Source organism: Tripterygium wilfordii, chromosome 7, assembly GCF_013401445.1.
Source record: "Tripterygium wilfordii isolate XIE 37 chromosome 7, ASM1340144v1, whole genome shotgun sequence".
Lineage (NCBI taxonomy): Eukaryota > Viridiplantae > Streptophyta > Magnoliopsida > Celastrales > Celastraceae > Tripterygium > Tripterygium wilfordii.
The window spans coordinates 16,014,590-16,032,856 of record NC_052238.1 but is presented as its reverse complement, the minus strand read 5'-3'; the positions used below and the strand labels follow the sequence as shown (position 1 = coordinate 16,032,856).

The following is an 18,267-nucleotide window of genomic DNA, read 5'->3' as shown; positions in this document are numbered from 1 at the left end:
GAAAAGCTGTGTATATATATATATATATAATTCTTCTATGAACATCTAATTTGTGCATTTTAAATACACGCTTATATTCATTGATTAAGTGCGCATAGGATAATTCTTTTATAGTACGGGGAATAATAAAGATACAAGCCTTAAATCATTAAATATGCAACAACTATGTACCAAGTAATTTTCTTTTTTAAGTTTATGAGAGTGTAGTGTCTAGGGTTAGGTAAACTGAAATCTTATTTTCAGTAATCAACAACAAACAAAAACAATTACTTATACAAGTCAATTACAACAATCAAATCCCACCACTTCGAAGGTTGTAGTAGATAAGGGGTTAAATCAAATCTTTCAAAGTAGTATACACCCACTACACAACTGTCTTGGTAGAAGTCAATTTTAACTACTATATTTTACACTTTAAATTTAAGACATTCGATTGCATTAGGTAAAGCAAGATTTTGATTTGGATGGAAAAAAGGAGAGTGGAATCTTGCTGGCTCATCCGTCAACCGTTGATCTCAAGGATTTGTCTATTAGTCATGATACCAAGATATCAACTTTGTCAAACTTACATTGAAGAGCGATAAGGCAATATGGCCTACGCCTATGTTGTCATTGGGATGTGTTTGAGAGACTTGTTTTTATGGTCTTTATGAAGACTTAAATAACACCATTAATGTTAATAGGTCTTGACAAAGATTTGAACACATTCATTAGCCTTGCACTTATGTGCAAAATGTTCACAGATCATGAGTTGGAGTGTTTCCTAAAATACATCAATTTGAACTCCAAAGATTGAATTGGTGATAGGTTGTGCAACGGTCCGCCCATTTCCATTAGTAATATTTTTTATTTGTTTTGAACGATCTCATATTGATCCGTATGATTTTATCTTTTCAAGCCCAACATCAATTTATACTACTTTGAACCTAGAAAAAAAATGTTGATCATTAGTTAGAAGTTTGACGTATTATATTATGTATTGTACATCTTTCCTTAAGTGATATGAGACAAGATACTTAGTCTCATCACCACTCGATGCTTGTCCAACACCACCAAGTTTTACACTATAGAGGCTTGTGACCCCGTCCACTTGAGTAAAGTGTTACAAACTTCCTCCTTAAGGGCCCACTTCCTCATGCAGCAACAAACGCTCTTGGGTGTCCACTTATAAAATCATGGGGCCTCAACTCGGAACCATCACTAACCACCTGTCCTATGCACTAATAACACTTTGTCAACTTTGAGCCAGTCCATACTATCCCACACCAACCTATATTAATTTGAGTTAAGAAAAATGTTTGTTATTAACTAGTTTGGAAGTTTGACACATTATATTTTATACTTCATATATTTCCTTAAACTATGTGCACCAAAAAACTTAATCCCATTGCAACTCAATAACTCGCCTAGCATTACCAGTAAGCCGCCCCTCATGATGTGGTTTTAGCTACAGTAAGCCGCCCCTCATCATGCGTCGTCATCTTTTATTCCAACTTTAGTAAATAAACGACAACAACCTAGAGGCTAGAGCTATGAAATATCTCACACTTGTTAGCTAACAAAACCATTAGCCACATCACACACACCCACATCACTTTCTATAAATACCTATTTTCAAACACACTAACAAATCATACTCACAAACCTTAAACTCACAATAATGAAGTTGCCAGCCTTCATACTTGTCTCTCTATTGTTCTCCTCTTTCCTTGCTTGCTCAGCCAAGCATTGTGAGACTGAAGCTAGTGATGGTGAAAATGTCGTTGCTGACATTGGGGGCCTAATCTCTAAAGACAGGTTTAATGATCTACTTAAGCATAGAAATGATAACGCTTGTCCAGGCAGGGGATTCTACACATATGACGCTTTCATCACCGCTGCTAAGTCCTTCCCTGCCTTTGGCTCCACCGGAGATGACGCCACTCGTAAAAGAGAGATCGCTGCTTTTCTTGCACAAACTTCCCACGAAACTACTGGTAAGTAATTATTTTACTGTACTGGTAAGTAATTGATTGGTTTTACTTTTAATACCACAAAGGAATTTATTTCTTTTTTTTAATCAATATACAAGTTTCTCTTTAGATATTCGATATGTATTTAAACTCGAATCGTCAAATTCGCGTACAAAAAAGCTTCTCGGATGATAATAGGGTAAGTTTGATCAAAACTCAACACGTGATCATAAAGGTACGGTTTGCTCCTAGGGGTGAAAATCGTCAATCTTTTTTATTTTCAACTGATTTTTTAAAGAAATATGTAAATTCTTTTTGAAAATAATCGATCGATCTCAATTCGGTTATATCGATAATTTTTTTACAACCCTAATTATTCCTAGTGAAAATTGAACTTAACATCTCTCGAGTTCACATACAATTAATTGATCCCAAAGAGATTCATCATTTAAGCTATTGATCACCAAATGATTACAAAGGAACTTACTTGATTGTGTTATATATGTACAGGAGGATGGCCTACTGCGCCTGATGGTTCTTTTGCTTGGGGCTACTGCTTTGTTAGCGAGCGAAATCCGCCATCTAAATATTGTGATCCTAAGTATCCATGTCCCAAGTCCTACCATGGCCGTGGTCCTATTCAACTCACATGGTAATTTATACAAACAGTTTATGTGCATCGATGAGGAGGGTGATTTAATTCATACAAACAGCCTATGTAATTTACCGACTGAATTTGGTAATTAATAAACTTCAGGAACTACAACTATCAAAAAGCTGGACGAGCGATAGGAGCGGACCTGATAAACAATCCAGACCTTGTATCAACTAATGCTGTCATATCCTTCAAGACAGCAATTTGGTTCTGGATGACTGCACAGTCACCAAAACCTTCTTGCCACGATGTGATTACAGGAAAATGGAAACCATCAGCTGCTGATAAAGCGGCTGGCCGGGTTCCAGGGTATGGTGTTGTCACAAACATCATCAATGGAGGGATTGAATGTGGCAAGGGACGTAACCCAAAAGTGGAGGACAGGATTGGGTTCTTTAAAAGGTATTGCCAGATACTTGGAGTTAGCCCTGGGAACAACTTGGACTGCTACACCCAGAAGCCTTTTGGGTCTGGACTCTTGCTGTTACTGGAAAATATGTAAAACAACTACTGCTGCTTAAAACAATATATGTATATGTTGTGATCAGACTAATGATCTCTATCTTGGGTACAAGATCTTGAGAGGTCATTTATGTCAAATGGTGAATAAATAATGTATGAGCAGTGTTGTGGTTATATATAAACACTCATGTCGAGGACTCCTCAGCTTAACTAAGTTAGATTTCAATAAGCGAAATGGGTACTTTTCGTCTTGGAAGATGTATTCTGGGCCTTTGATCAACTATATGCTTGGTGAGATGGGTATGCACTTTAACCAGAGTATACATATTAAACGCAAGCTCAGGCCTGGACCAAGAAAATTACAAGCCTGTAATCGAGGCCCATGAAAGGAAGGTTTTCCCATGTAATTAATAAACGGCTAATATCACATTTAGTCACCGAAAGATAACCTGTGTTCTAATTTGCACACAGACAATGAAAACATTTCAATTTGGGCGTGAACCAAAAAAGGCTAGTGGAGAGATTATTTCCCCCAAAATCGAAAATATTCACCGTGAATAATGTCTTTGCCTTGTAAATGTAAAAGGGTGTGGAGTTCACTGTTCATGTTAGTTACTAAATGTGTTTGCAAATTTATGTGTTCCATTGAAAATTTATGTATGTTATATATAATAGCTGCTTCAAGGGAATGGAATTTGTTGTACCAGAGTTTCTTCTAAGAGTCCTCTATGGTCTCTTCACAAAATTACAAGTCCGTCCGTCCTGTGTATGAATTCATTCTAATTTTTTTCTAGTAGATCTCTCAAATCAAACTTTTATTCCAATAGATTCATTCTATTTTTTTTTCCCAACCCATAAGATCCATAAGTTATTGACCATAAAACCCTCAATTTTATTGTTTTACTTCTAAATTTCAACAATTAAATATTTTTTCTAACATTTGTATGATTAGACGGCCATAACTCACTCGAGTTCTGATTGAGACGATTTTTATGGAGTATGAAAGAAGACTCAAAGACCTATAGAATTGCGTGTAATCAATTTTTTGAGATTCAAACATTTTAAAGGTCAAGTCGAGACTCAAAGTTTACGCATCGGAATTGTGTTTTTGATATAAGTTGTTCAATGTCAGTGTGTTTGGATAACCATAAGTCACTCGTTTGAGTTTCGATTGTTACAATTTTTACGTTGTTCGAAATAAGACTCTAAGACCCACAGAATTGTGTCTAATAAATATTTGGATACTCAAACATTTTAAGGTCAAATTTAAGCTCAAGATTTGCGAATCGGAGTTGTATTTTATGACGTAAATGTGTTCGACGAGAGGACACGCATAAGCTTTATCAATCATTTTCCATAGAAAACTCCAAAGTCCAAAAATTACAAGCAGGAGGAAAACAAAGTAGTAAACACTATAGTAGATTTACATGGATTTTAATGCACAACTAGACATGCTTACTCTGCTTCTAAACTTGGGATTACAGTTATTGTCACCCTCTTCTCTTATCAGACTCAGTTCAACGATTATTGTAACCGTTGGAACATGAAAATGTCCGACATCGCTGGAAGAGTATCAAGTTATGTGGTTTATAAGATGAACGAGAAGAGATGACATAGAAAGTCTTGATAATTACCTAATTTGCTTCTCGGGTTATCTGCAAACACCACTAAAAATTGAGAACATTAGCATAAGTCGGAGTGGTAAAATTGTGGAGCCAAGGACTAATCATGGGTGTGAACAAAAAAGGGTCTTGGTTCCATTCCTGACCCATGCCCAATTTGGGTACTTGGAGCTCCGGCAACTTTCCCCTGCCCAATTTAGTCACTGGGGCTTGTCCTTCATTTTTCTCTTCTACTACTTCTGCTTCTGCTTCTTGCTTGAAAACCCAATTTGGTGCACAAACAGGTGCCATTGACTCTTCTTGGTTGATACAAAATGACATGATGGTGTCCAATGAAGAAACTTGGGGTGGTGATGGAGATTGATGGATTGAAGTAGAAGAAGTAAAAGTAGTATTTGCCCTCGTCTCTTCTTCCATTGCTGCTCTCTTGTCAAGATCTTTCAAGGAAGTTGCCTTCCTGTATATCTTACACAACACAATGTCCTGCATTTTTGTGGATACCAATCACATCAACATATAAAATTCCTAATTGACATAATTAGAGACAGAATTAGCATGAATTAGTACCTTTCTAGGAGAGTTGCAAGAATCAGGCAGACGATACTCATTCATGACCCAATCAGTCCTGTTTCCTCTTGGTGCTCTCCCACTGTAGAAAACAAGTGTCTTTCTGAGTCCAAGAATCCTCTTTGGATCAGAGAGGCTGAAAATTTTCCTATCAGAACCAGTTGCCTTCCAAAACCCTTTCTCTGTTGTCCTGTTAGGCCTCCCTCCACTGCCATGCCTCCTGTCTCTTGGCACAAAGAAGTACCACTCCCTCTCTCCATTAATAGCCAATCCTACAAACACGTACAGCAAAAATATATCAAGTTCTTGACCTTAATTAGCCTGAAAAATGAAAGTAAGCAAGCAAGCAATATATGAATATGTACCCTACCTGGTAAGTCCCAAGGATCGTGACGATAAATGTTACGAATCCCGATTATGTCGAGACCTAAACTCTTGCCATACACCAAGTTTTTAAGGTAGAAATCAAGGAGTTCTTCTTCTGTTGGATGGAATCTAAAGCCGGGAAGGTTAATAGTACTAGTATCCATTGTAATAGACTAGTTAATGGTAGTAGTGGCTTAGCTAGAGTTGGTATGTTTTGGTATATGTTTTGTGGAGTCTTGGGATATATTTATATTGGTATGATCAATAAAAGAGACCAAGTCTGGTAATCCCAGAAATGTTATGGAACCCACACGGTTTTATCATGGTCATAAAAAAAGACCACAAAATTCTTGGGTGAAATTGACAGTCAAGTCTCTGCTGACCTGTTTTATTATTCTCTTCTTTACTTTAAAAGTTTTGAAGTTTTACTTGGAAATTCCAGGCAAAAGTTTTCTTTTTTTCCATGTGAGGTGAGGTGAGGTTCCTACCACACACATGAATCGGTTTCCTTTTGTTTTGGTCTTTTGTTCACAACAACAACATAAGAAACCTACCATACTATGAACTGTTTTCAAAATTCAAACTAATAAGTGGTCGGCAAGTCCTGTTCATTTAGGTGAATTGGTCATACTAAACAGGATTTCTGACAGTTATTACCTTCAAATTTTACATTAAAATGGTCATCATAGGATTACTCTTTGTATAAATTCAAACTCATTTGTTTTTTTTTATAAGAACACCCAATTATTATCTTTGACTCTGCATTTGATGAACTAATCGAGTTCACATAATAATCCACAAACCAATATGTCATGCAGATTTATTAAATATGAGTGTCTGTCTGCTCCCAGAGACGATCAAAATCTACTAGGAGAGCATAACTACATCTCCTTAATAACGAATTTTTAGCCTAATGGTACATTCCTTAAGATTTCCAACAACACGTTGAATGTTCGAATCTCTATTATTATTATTATTTTTTATAATCGAGTAACCACCCAATCTAACATGTCCTTTGAAAAGGTGAGTGGTCGTAAAAACTATAGAGAAATACTTTCTACGGATTTGAACTCCCAACCACATGCTAAAACAACTAATATTAAAATCAATATTTTTAATAAAAAATGACTAACATGCCCTTAACCACCGAGCTAGCCGCGGTTACATAAAATGAGTAGTCGGGTTCTTAAAACCACTCCAGCTATATGCCAATAATTTACCAAAAACATGCTTTACTTGTCAATTTTAACAATTCTCCAAATTTGAGTTCTCTGAAAGCAGCATATAAGATTAGGGATCCGATTGGTAAATCAAGGAATTAATAAACATTTTAACTGTTTTAATCATATTAAATGAAATTACACATCAAAACATCAATAAGTGTAAGAGTATGATTATTAATATATAAGTGGCGTTGCAAAAGAACTTCTTTGTAAACAATCACAAATAATAAAACAATATAATGAAGCAATCGAAAAATAGAGAGAAGAGAAGAACACAAGATTTACATGGTTTGACAATTTGTCTATGTCCACGGGGTCTACGGCTATTTTCAATATAGGAATTTCAGTAACACATTCGGCTAGGGTTTTAACTCTGAAATACCAACTATCTAGGTATCCGAAAAATATAATTATACTCTCATACAAAAATAACCAACCCACATCAGTAATACTGTACCACTTCCCCTTTCCTAGAACGTTTTAGCTCGATTGGTAGGTTATGCTCCTCTCTCACACAAGTTCCCCATTCCTAGAGCTTTTAGGCAGGCATTAAGTAATACTTTTAATATGAGTCATTATTTAACAAGTGGTGGTGGTTCATTTTCTTTAGATTCCAAAAGTCTTGTAAAAGGAAGGAAAGACTTCAAAATTTTCATTGTGTTGGGGGCACAATTTGACTTGGAAGTCGTCTCTAAAGACCTGAATGAAAAGTCTTTCCTTCTTAGGTAATAATCATAATTTTGATCAATTCAAATTTCTTATAGTAATATATTCCCTCTGGGGCAGTCCACCATTATTTCCACAAAATGTTTAATTAAGAGAAGTACTGAATATATGATAAAAGTTTTGGTTTGCTTAAAGATTAATAAAGAGATAGTTACAAGCTAGTTTTCCAAGAGTTTTCTTGGTTATGGGAAAACCATTATTGAAAGCTTGAATGTCTCTGTTTCTATGAAGAAGAAAAAAATGATCAATGTTGCTGAAAACACACAAAAAAAAACAGAAAGAAGCTATAGATGCAACTCCTAGCAGGCACATGAGCATGCATTAATTCCTATTTCCTAAGAAGATAACATGCAATATACAAGAGTGTGTGTCGGGGTTAATTTTTGTCTTGTTAGCTTTTCACGATGCATGTGCCTGCCTGCCTGGTTTGGAGTCTTGTGACTTTTTTTTCCAACTGTTCTTATTTTACAGCTATAAATGCAACTTTAAAGTCCCCCCTCAATGGTCATGGAGAGCTACGTTGTTTCTCTTTGATTTGAACTCATGACACTGACGGACATTTAATTGGTTCATAATTGTTTGAGGTGAGCATGAGATGAGTCTGAGGTGAGATACATTAATTTCACCCTCATTCACATTCTAAATATCAACCAAATGCCCCTCAAGTCTCCTTTGAAGGAGAGATAATTGTCTTTTGTGATTCGACCTTATCATGGCCAAATCGTAATTATAAAAGCATATTTGTTTCTCATCACATAACAAGCGGAATTCATTCTTGCATGGAGAAACTGACGACAAGAAACTGGACTTTATTAATGGAATCAACTCATCAAAGGCATCTAAGAAATAGAGGAATTAATACACCAATTTTTATTTTTTTATTTTGTTTTTGTTTTTGATAGCATTATTTCACAAAATTTAATATTGAGTCAACCATGCATTATAACGAAGGTTCATCAGATTACGATTTGGGCCCCCAAAACAGCTAACATGCATGTCAGGAATGAAATGGAGCCCATCAATAATCTGGACCAGGGCCTAGCAATCAAATCAAACCATGTAATACACTAATACGAGATCAATGTATTATGTATGTATGTAACAAAGCAAAATATAAAAAACAGGCCCAACTAGAAAAATAACGAATTCTAATTTATCTCAAGATGAAGCCCACTTGTAAATTGTAATCATAACCTTTTTTTTAAATACAAATACTTCAAAGTTGAAACGCTTGGTTTATTTTCTATGTTTCTTGTGTTTCTTAATTTTGAGAAAATACAATTATAAAATAGTAGAATTTATTGAGAATTCGAATTATGGTCTATTCTCATTTTCACTCTCCCAAGCACCACAAGCATTATCAATTATAGCTTGCCGATCTCTCTCTTTTATTTATTTGTCTTTGAATACAGGGGAAGGGGTTGGAAAGGCTCGAACCCGAGACATCTATGAGATATCACATATATAAGTGTCATCTGAGCTAGCTACTCGTGGTTCTTAGACATCTTTTATTTATTTAGGCGCATTAGGATGTGTATATATTAATTATAAGTGGATGGAGAATAAAGAAATTAATCATACATTTATTCTGAGTACCATTACAACCGTCCATTATTATCAAAATATCTTGAGCAATAATTGATTCTTGTAGGTTGTAGCACTTGACATCATTTGGGATGCTGCTTCATGGCTGAAGCTGTGTGCATGCAGCTGGATCCAGATAGTGGTGTACACTCTGCAAGCATTGAACCCAACTGATGATTGCTCATAATCAATTAGTCTAGTCATAGAAAAAGCCATTCTGTAAGGCTCCCACTATTGACTTGAGTGCAAAAAACGAAAACAATAGAGTCGTAGTGGTTGGAAGGTCTTCATATCATACCAATTTCATTTAAAAGCTTTAATTAAATTAAAGCCTTGGAAGAATGCTGATTGATATATCATTCTGCTTTGATTTTTATTCGAACGAACACGCCAATCAAGTTAACAAGATAACCATGCTTTTTTGGTTCTGCATAAATTTGGGAGTATTTGGAGCTTAATATATATATATATATAGCAAAATAGTATACTAACACACTTGATCAAATCATTTGCAAACCTTAAACTCCACAAACACGCGTATGAAAGGAAAATGTGGGTAAAAGAACAGTTGCATGTGTGTCAGTGTGTGTATATATAGATATTAATGTTTAAAACAATATATAAGATTAAAAAATTGTTCTATTATTTAATGGATTAGACCCATAAAAATGAGGTTTCATCGATATGAGAGAAGTTGAATTATGCTTATAAATCACTCGGGTGGGACCGATGACCTATTTTTATTCTTTGACAAACGAAATAGCATACAATGAGAGAGTAAGGTCCGATTACCATATATTCCTCCAGCTGTTAATTTGATTTTTGGAGCAATGAATATTGTTGTTTCTTGTTTGGCTTCCAATTGAGCATTTTGTTGTTTGTTCTTTATCTTCCACCCATTAACAAGCAATCATTATCTCTTCATCTAGTATCAAACCTCATTGCATTGTAATCCTAAAGGGCCTACCTTTGCCTTTTGTCGTTATTCTTGTTTTCTTTTTTTCTTTGATAGATGTTATTCTCGTTTGGGACAATACGCGTAAGCATCATTAAATGATGATAACTCCCAATTCTTCAAAAATTCCCAATAATATATATCAATTGACAATTGTGTCTATTAAATGTTTATGAATGCATAATTGGATATATATGTATATAGCCGCAATCCAATATTGCACATAATATGTTTGTGATAATTACAAAGAGAGAAGGGTGTTTGTGAATGGGGACTAGCGAAGAAACTTCTGCTCAAACGGTTCACATAACAAAAGTGGTCAAATGTTGTGTTCTCTTCTGGCACAGCACTAGCTGTTTGTGCAGAAAGAGGCAACACAAGAGTCGGTGGACAGTGGACAGACCGACCCCCAATCCATATCCCCCCATATTTCTCTCTTTTCTAGCCGCGTACAATGCCACTTCCTCTATCCTTCCCTTCTTATTAAACCACGTGTCAAAGCAACCCTGAAATCAAATATTAGTGGATTATTATATTATTATTATTATACCTTTGTAGGAAATGCTGATCTGTAGTCCACAATATTCTTCGCTTTGCGCACTACTGCTCGGTTTCTTATATATAAAAAGCCCACTTCTTTCCCTTCACTCCCCATTCACAATCCTCTGATCCTCAACTAGAACTAGGGCTGTTACTGGTATGGTAAATTATCCATTGGTATACCATTACCGACGAATTGGTTACCGAAAATAGCAGAAGATTGGTATACCGTTACCAATTGTTCGGTACGGTAAATTTACCGATGATTTCGGTAACGGTAACGGTAAACAAAGTTCAAAACCGGTAAATTTCCCGATTACCGACATATATATTAAATATATATTAATATTATTTTTAGTTTTAGTTTTAGTTTTATTTAATTATGACCATTAGATTGATCTAATTTAATCTAGACCATTGATTATTTTTAGGGTTATCATTTATATATCACTTGTAGCAATTTCATTAACTTTAAAGCAGTGTTTGTTACATAACAAAATGCTTTGTTGGTATTGATTACATGTTTTTCTCCCTTTCCATTATGGTCTTTTATCTTTATTTATCTTGTTTCTTCTAGCTTTCCTGCCATGGAGTTTAAAACACTTCTGATACTAAAAATAGATTTTCTGTTATAGATTGTTGGAATAATGTTATGTGAATTATCCTTTCTTTTTTTCACTGATTGATAGGTATTTTCTCTTATTCACATATGGCACAATGATCCTTCTCATTAATCTATCATTTTTATTTCATACAATGACTATTAAGCACAATGCTACTTGATGCATTTTTTTTCTTTTCTTTTTTAAATAGGTTTTAAGAATTGGTAAATTTACCAATTACCGACTTACCATTACCGATCGATCGGTATACCGACCATCGGTATACCGACTCTTCCGGTAACGGTAACGGTAACATTTTTTGAATTACCGAAAGAATTGGTATGGTAACGGTATTCCGTGATTGGTAACGGTAACCGTACCAATAACAGCCCTGACTAGAACAACCAAAATGGGTATCTTGTTTTGCTTTCTCTTCGTTCTTATCTCTTCTGCAACCGCCTGTGATCGCTGTGTGCATCAATCCAAAGCTGCTTATTTCTCTCAAGCATCTGCACTTTCAGGTAAGTTCCAATTTCTTTGTTCCCTTTATTTGGAGTCTTGTTTAGGTGATACCGAGATTGTGTCTTTGATATCAAAATTGAAATTTGACGGAGACCCAGATGATATTTTAGTGAGAATTTTTGTGGGTGATTTTTGGTTTTGTGGATCTGTTGCAGCTGGGGCATGTGGTTATGGTCCCCTGGCTATAGGCTTGAATGGTGGACACCTTGCAGCTGGTGTTTCTTCACTCTACAAAGATGGAGCTGGTTGTGGTGCTTGCTTTCAGGTTTGTGTCTCCAATACCTCCATATTTCCCTTTATAATATGGTTTGATAATCATTGTTGATTTAATTTCCGTTTCATTGTGGACTTATCAATGGCAGATAAGATGCAAAAACTCAAAACTCTGTACCAGCAAAGGAGCTAAAGTGATCCTGACTGACATCAATAAAAATAACCAGACAGACCTTGTTCTGAGCAGCAGAGCCTTCAGGGCCATGGCTAACGAGGGCATGGACAGAGACATCTCGAGACTTGGTATAGTGGACGTAGAATACAAGAGGTGAGCATACCTTCTTTTAAATAATATTTTTTTGTATTACTTCCATAATACATAAATCAATTTTTCAATGGATTTGTTTCACCCACCACATAATTCATAAAGAAGTTTTTTTGAATGTGGACCAATATGAAATGTCATGGTTGAGACACCATATGTTGGGACAAACAGGCAGGCACATTGATTGCCATAACGGTCGAAAATGTACACTCTTATATTCATACATAAACATTGAATTGAATTGAATTGTTACTTGTAAAATTAAAAATTTCAATCTCTTTAATATTTTCATGTTGCAGGGTACCATGTGACTACAAAAACCAGAACTTAGCAATACGTGTAGAAGAATCAAGCAAGAAACCAAATTACTTGGCAATAAAATTGCTAAATCAAGGTGGACAGACAGAAGTAGTAGCAATAGATGTAGCTCAGGTAACTATTGACCCAAAAGAACACAAAAACCCATATGACTTTCATCATAAAGATGGTTGCTTGGATTACAAATACTGATGTCAATTGGGTGTCTTTTACTTCAGGTGGGTTCAATAAATTGGGGCTTCATGAGCAGGAACTATGGGGCAGTTTGGGACACAAGTAGGGTACCAGCTGGGGCACTACAATTCAGATTTGTAGTGACAGCAGGGTATGATGGGAAGTGGATTTGGGCAAAGAAAGCAGTGCTTCCAGAGGACTGGAAAAATGGAGTGGCTTATGACACTGGAGTTCAAATTACTGATATTGCACAGGAGGGTTGTTCACCGTGTGATGCTGGGGACTGGAAATGATAAACTGGGTCATTGCCACTGCTATACATAACTATGTTGATAGAGATGTGATCTATATGTATTAGCTAGTTTGGATTGTTACATACCAAAAATCATCAAAATCGATTCAGTTTGAAATGTTGAATAATTCAGAGCATCAGGAAATATATAGAAAGCATTTTTGTATTATGTCATCTTTATCTTTTGATCTCTCTACTCTAATGGTCGTTAATGATATTTTGTTTGTTTTAATGTGTGTGGAAATGGAATCACAGAGTTCAAAGAAGGGACAAACAACCTAACGTCCTAACCAAACACACGCTATCATTTGTAGCAGTGACAGCTCCATGGCCCACTATCCATACTTTTAAATAGAAACCCATTTGTTTTTGTTGTTTGGGTTAAAGCCCTGGCTTTGTCCAGTGCTACAAAGGCCCAATAAGATAATTTCTGGGCCCATAAAATTCAGACATAGATTTGCCAAGCCCATCAAAATAAGCCCATAACTTGTACTTGCTTTTATTGCGCATTGCTTAGAGGTAGGAATTTAGTGCATAATATAATTGAACTCAAATTTCCTACCTAACAACAACTGGTTTTCCTGGACCTTGTGCTAATATGGGTTAAACTGGATTTGGGAGGATAAAGCCGTGCAAGATTCAGACCAAAAAAAACAAATGGTTGATAGTGTGGAGGCGCAGACTCTGTTCTACTTGGTATCAGAGTAGCTCATCTATGCAATCACACATCACTTAGATGTTGGAGATTGCTTTCTTTTAATATAGGTATTTGTCGTATCCTATTAGACAATCACCCTTGAAACTGTTAAGCAATTTTGAGAGTATGGTGCAAATTTGTATTTAGGACATTGCAATTGCAAGCCTCAAATTATCCAATTATATACTATTTTTCGTATTCTTATTCTCATACTTGTTCTACATTTTTTCCCTATAACTTTTGGGAGTCAAAGTTACCCATCAAACCAAACCAAGCACATACCTTTAACATTTGCAATGAAAGCGACCGAGAATCCTTGCATATAGCATAATAATATTCCATGTCTAGAAGTAGAAGCTTTCGGATAATTGAATGGTATCCATAGAGGGTTAAAATTTGGTATTAATCAATTTTGTGTATAACCGCTATGCGCATATATCTCCAGTTAGGCAGCAAAGAGCCTCATGTAAACGCATACATATTTAATCTGACCTAAGTCAACTCAAGACTTCAACCCAAGTCAAAAGCCTAGCTACCTACATGCATGAAGTATTCCATTCTCTTTCTCTCTCTAGACACGCATTCACATCGAGAACATATTCTTTTAAATAAAAATATTTTCTTTATCAAACATATTTTGTTCACTTAAAGATACATAGCCAGGGAACCAAAAAACAAAATAAATGTTCAAGATAAACAGAAAAAAGTTGAAGGATCTTGGAATTGAATTATTCATTCAAAAGTTTTCATTTCGGAAGAATAGTTTTATGAAATAGTTAGTTAAAGGTTCAAAGCATGGGATCAGGAAGGTATAAAATTAAAGTACATGCACGAGATGAAACCACATTTAGAATCATATTCAAATTCTTAAATGCCAAGTAAGAATGTTCAGATACTCCAACAACAATACATTATATATATAATATTTATATTAGTTCAGTTTGAATTGTCAAATATCGACTTTGAAAAGGGTAGTCATTGTGCTTTTGTTTGACGACAATAACTGTGTGTTATACTCTCTTTTATGACTTATATAACCCAAATGAATTCCCTTACCATCAAATATCAACGACATGTCCCTTCAAATTATTAACTTGGGGAGGTTACGTTACGTGTGAGTTTTATAATTTTGACTTAAATAATGGATCAGATGGTTGCATGCATGCGAATTGCCATGGCTGCTTTTTCATATTTGCAGCCTCAAATGGGACTATTTGTAATAATTACTTCTTTTTTTTTTTTGATAATTAATAAACTTGGACCACCCTTTTACTTGTCACTAGTGACTCTGAGTTGTGACTGATCACATTGCTTTAGTGTGTGACCAAAAAACCTATAGATTTATAGACTAGTTTTTTTATTGGTTCCCTAAATTATGTGATTAGCAAGATAAAAGCAATTAGGAGTGTTAAAAAAATTATAAAAATCAAATCGACCATCAAATCGATTGATTGTTGATTTTTAATTTTCTTTTTCCAAAGAACCGATGGAAATAATCGTCCATAATTGACTAATTATCAAAAAATTGAAAAAAATTTGGGAAAAAAGGACAAAAATGGACTCTGCCTGTATCAGCAACTCATCGGGGCCCAATTATCATCAAAGAGAGACTTCGATGGATGGACATGCCTCTGCCTCTTCATTCCTCTCATGGGACTATAGAAACTAATTATATTGATTTGATGCAGATGGGCTAGCCCTGCTGCACTGCACTTGTTTTCCGCCACCAGGTTATGATTTCGTGAGCGCGCGATTGGATTAGGGCATCTGTTGCAAGAACACGAAAGTTCTATGATTCTGGCATTTATATAAGGACACCTGTCAACCAGTGAGGCACGTTCCAGGCAGGGGGGGAGATAGAGGGTTTCAGTGGCGTCACTTGACCCCACTCAATTTTTTTTTAAAAAAAAATTAATATATGTTATACTGTAATTTTTTGTTATTTGTTAAATTGTAATATGTTTGTTTTTATGATTATTTGGGTTACTTTAACTAATATTATTTTATCCGCTTAGTATGTTATTTTGGTATGTAATTGTTTATCATTATAGAAAATGTAACCCTAGTGACAATACATCCCAATTCCGCCACTGGTTCGAGGCCCTCACTTTCTGTCTCTCTTTTGGTTGTCTTCCTGTTCCTTTTCTATTTCTTTTTACACAACCAATTTTCATTTTATATATATATATATGTTGTGTCATATATATCATATGTGTGTATATATATGGTGGGATTTAGTACTGCTGTGGTATCCACAGTGCACAACACAGGCGCACCTAACTAAGGCTCTCTTGCAGGTATAATTCATTTGATACTAGTTACAAACAGGTGGTGAACATAACTTACAGGTGGTGGGAATGGAAGGCAAACTTGTGAAAGACTCTAGATTCAAGAGTGTTTGTGTTTTCTGTGGTAGCAGTTCTGGGAAGAGGGACTGCTACAGAAACGCTGCCATTGATTTGGCTCGAGAGCTGGTATGTGATACATAAAATCTCTTGTTTGATGTCGCGTTTTCAGAACTATTAGCTATGAAGTCTGAAAACCCATGAATGGGTTCTTCATTATTGTTCATGAAGGTGTCTCTGAGGCTTGATCTTGTGTACGGAGGAGGGAGTATTGGATTGATGGGTTTGGTTTCTCAAGCGGTTCACATAGCTGGAGGACGTGTTCTTGGGTGGGTATTACAAAACTCATGAATCTATTATTGATTTTATTTTCGTTTGTTCAATATGTTTTGCCTTATTTTTCTTGTTGGGTTTTTGCTTCAGGATCATACCCAGAACTTTGATGTCTAAAGAGGTAAGGCATAGTCCATGTAGTCTTGAAGTTTGGTCTTTTTGAAAGCTCCTTTATGTCTAAAGATTGCATTTTTATCATTTTTGTTGTGGAGCCATAGATAACTGGTGAAACCGTTGGAGAGGTAAGGCCAGTAGCAGACATGCACCAAAGGAAGGCTGAGATGGTCCGCCATTCTGATTGCTTCATTGCCCTACCAGGTCCCCCTGTCCTTTTTCATTTTTTATTTTCGTGTTGTAGAGCATCTAATGATGTTCAGTCTTTGATTATACTCACTTGGATTTCAGGTGGCTATGGAACTTTGGAGGAGCTGTTGGAAGTGATCACCTGGGCTCAACTGGGAATCCATGATAAGCCTGTAAGTGTATGCAAATACTGATATTTAACCAGATATTTTTCATCAAAAACCTTAACTTGATGAGTGTCATCCAGGTGGGCTTGCTTAATGTCGATGGTTATTACGACTCTCTGCTCACTTTCATTGACAAGGCTGTTGATGATGGCTTCATCAAGCCCTCCCAGCGAAACATCTTTGTCTCAGCAACAAATGCCAAAGAACTTGTTCAGAAACTGGAGGTGGGTTTTGCATTATTTTGCATCATTTTTTTTTTAGTTCTGAAGATGTTTGTTGTTTTTCATATGTGGGAAAGACAACATGGTTTTACAGAAAGAATCTTATTCAGTTTGCCATCTTGGTGTCTTACCTTTTCTGTGTAATCCATATTTGCTTGTAAATGTTAATGATGACACTTGTTTTTTTGCATTTTGTTTTATTCAGGAGTATGTGCCTGTACATGATGGAGTTATAGCAAAGACAATGTGGGAAGTTGAGCAGCAGCAACCACCAACATCACCATTGGAACAGGTGGGGTTCAATACCTCTACTTTGCAGACTGAAATAGCTCTATAAAGGCCGGACAATTAAAAGTTGAAGAAAAGAAAGTTGTTCTAGGCATTATTGCTTTTGACTAGTCTGATTTTTTTTGTCATACATATACCAACCATTTCATAATGGTTTTGTGGGGTTTAATTGACTTATTAGTGAATAAGGCAGGAACATTGACATCCTTTTTTGTACTACCTTGTGAAGATTGATTAGAGAAAAGTTAGGTTGTTGAGTGGGGTTTATGTATTAACTCTTAAGCATGTATTTTGTGCCTTGAATTATATACAAGAGATTATATAAAGGAACAAGAAGACAAATCCAAAATTAGCCAGCTTTATTCTCAAATGCCACAGTTCTCTTGCTACTGCATGCCTTTCTGTGGCAACCATGGAATCTCCCATCTTTTTTCTTATTCATCTGCACATCTTACAAAAATTTTCTGAAATATGGGTTATAACATGCAATTTGCATAATTTGGTTTGGTGTCCTAAATTGCTGCTGTAGAAGGACCAGTTGGACTCCTTTCTTCAGACCTTACATTTGGTAGGGTAACCAGGGTTCCTCTATGGATGGATTTTTGTCGATGTTTTCTACTTCAAATGCTTTACATATTAGTTGGATGAGGGCTTCATTTTAGAGTTGAAGGGTCTAGGTTTTTGGGGCTATGTGAGGGGGGACTAAACTATTGAAGGAGAATCAGAAATGCATTTGGGGACTGGTCTAGTTTTGTGGCTGTCCTGTCAGTTAGCCTCTGTCTGTGTTTGTGGCTGCTCTATCATTTTTTTGAGTC

The 18,267-nt window shown here is 35.8% G+C and overlaps 4 protein-coding genes across 4 annotated transcripts; 3 read left to right on the top strand and 1 right to left on the bottom strand.

Annotated features, from left to right (window-relative positions):
- Nucleotides 1-1,624: 1,624 nt before the first annotated feature.
- LOC120001990 (endochitinase-like) lies at nt 1,625-3,283 on the top strand. Its single transcript, XM_038850521.1, has 3 exons — nt 1,625-1,976; nt 2,463-2,604; nt 2,710-3,283. The coding sequence occupies exons 1-3, from the start codon at nt 1,661-1,663 to the stop codon at nt 3,107-3,109; spliced, it is 858 nt and encodes a 285-aa protein (XP_038706449.1). The 5' UTR covers nt 1,625-1,660; the 3' UTR covers nt 3,110-3,283.
- A 1,114-nt stretch (nt 3,284-4,397) lies between these two features.
- LOC120002883 (NAC domain-containing protein 6-like) lies at nt 4,398-5,846 on the bottom strand. The gene is made up of 3 exons (XM_038851739.1): nt 5,629-5,846; nt 5,259-5,530; nt 4,398-5,174 (listed from the first exon to the last, which is right to left on the bottom strand). The coding sequence occupies exons 1-3, from the start codon at nt 5,786-5,788 to the stop codon at nt 4,737-4,739; spliced, it is 870 nt and encodes a 289-aa protein (XP_038707667.1). The 5' UTR covers nt 5,789-5,846; the 3' UTR covers nt 4,398-4,736.
- A 5,802-nt stretch (nt 5,847-11,648) lies between these two features.
- LOC120001429 (expansin-like A1) lies at nt 11,649-13,288 on the top strand. Its single transcript, XM_038849758.1, has 5 exons — nt 11,649-11,775; nt 11,932-12,041; nt 12,139-12,317; nt 12,614-12,746; nt 12,851-13,288. Exons 1-5 carry the CDS (start codon nt 11,664-11,666, stop codon nt 13,097-13,099), a joined length of 783 nt encoding a protein of 260 aa, XP_038705686.1. The 5' UTR covers nt 11,649-11,663; the 3' UTR covers nt 13,100-13,288.
- Nucleotides 13,289-16,033: 2,745 nt separating this feature from the next.
- On the top strand, nt 16,034-17,796 carry LOC120002905 (cytokinin riboside 5'-monophosphate phosphoribohydrolase LOG5-like). The gene is made up of 7 exons (XM_038851762.1): nt 16,034-16,269; nt 16,372-16,469; nt 16,564-16,594; nt 16,692-16,791; nt 16,879-16,949; nt 17,024-17,167; nt 17,370-17,796. Exons 1-7 carry the CDS (start codon nt 16,153-16,155, stop codon nt 17,499-17,501), a joined length of 693 nt encoding a protein of 230 aa, XP_038707690.1. The 5' UTR covers nt 16,034-16,152; the 3' UTR covers nt 17,502-17,796.
- The last annotated feature ends 471 nt before the right edge of the window (nt 17,797-18,267 follow it).

Bases quoted from the DNA above. Each gene is read 5' to 3' on its own strand.
- LOC120001990 (XM_038850521.1), top strand. From the start codon at position 1,661: ATGAAGTTGCCAGCCTTCATACTTGTCTCTCTATTGTTCTCCTCTTTC. The intron at 1,977-2,462 runs GTAAGTAATTAT...ATATATGTACAG, and splicing joins AACTTCCCACGAAACTACTG to GAGGATGGCCTACTGCGCCT. The intron at 2,605-2,709 runs GTAATTTATACA...AATAAACTTCAG, and splicing joins GGTCCTATTCAACTCACATG to GAACTACAACTATCAAAAAG.
- LOC120002883 (XM_038851739.1), bottom strand. From the start codon at position 5,788: ATGGATACTAGTACTATTAACCTTCCCGGCTTTAGATTCCATCCAACA. The intron at 5,531-5,628 runs GTAGGGTACATA...ACGTGTTTGTAG, and splicing joins CGATCCTTGGGACTTACCAG to GATTGGCTATTAATGGAGAG. The intron at 5,175-5,258 runs GTACTAATTCAT...ACAAAAATGCAG, and splicing joins CTTGCAACTCTCCTAGAAAG to GACATTGTGTTGTGTAAGAT.
- LOC120001429 (XM_038849758.1), top strand. From the start codon at position 11,664: ATGGGTATCTTGTTTTGCTTTCTCTTCGTTCTTATCTCTTCTGCAACC. The intron at 11,776-11,931 runs GTAAGTTCCAAT...GATCTGTTGCAG, and splicing joins TCAAGCATCTGCACTTTCAG to CTGGGGCATGTGGTTATGGT. The intron at 12,318-12,613 runs GTGAGCATACCT...TTCATGTTGCAG, and splicing joins GTGGACGTAGAATACAAGAG to GGTACCATGTGACTACAAAA.
- LOC120002905 (XM_038851762.1), top strand. From the start codon at position 16,153: ATGGAAGGCAAACTTGTGAAAGACTCTAGATTCAAGAGTGTTTGTGTT. The intron at 16,270-16,371 runs GTATGTGATACA...TTGTTCATGAAG, and splicing joins TTGATTTGGCTCGAGAGCTG to GTGTCTCTGAGGCTTGATCT. The intron at 17,168-17,369 runs GTGGGTTTTGCA...TGTTTTATTCAG, and splicing joins AACTTGTTCAGAAACTGGAG to GAGTATGTGCCTGTACATGA.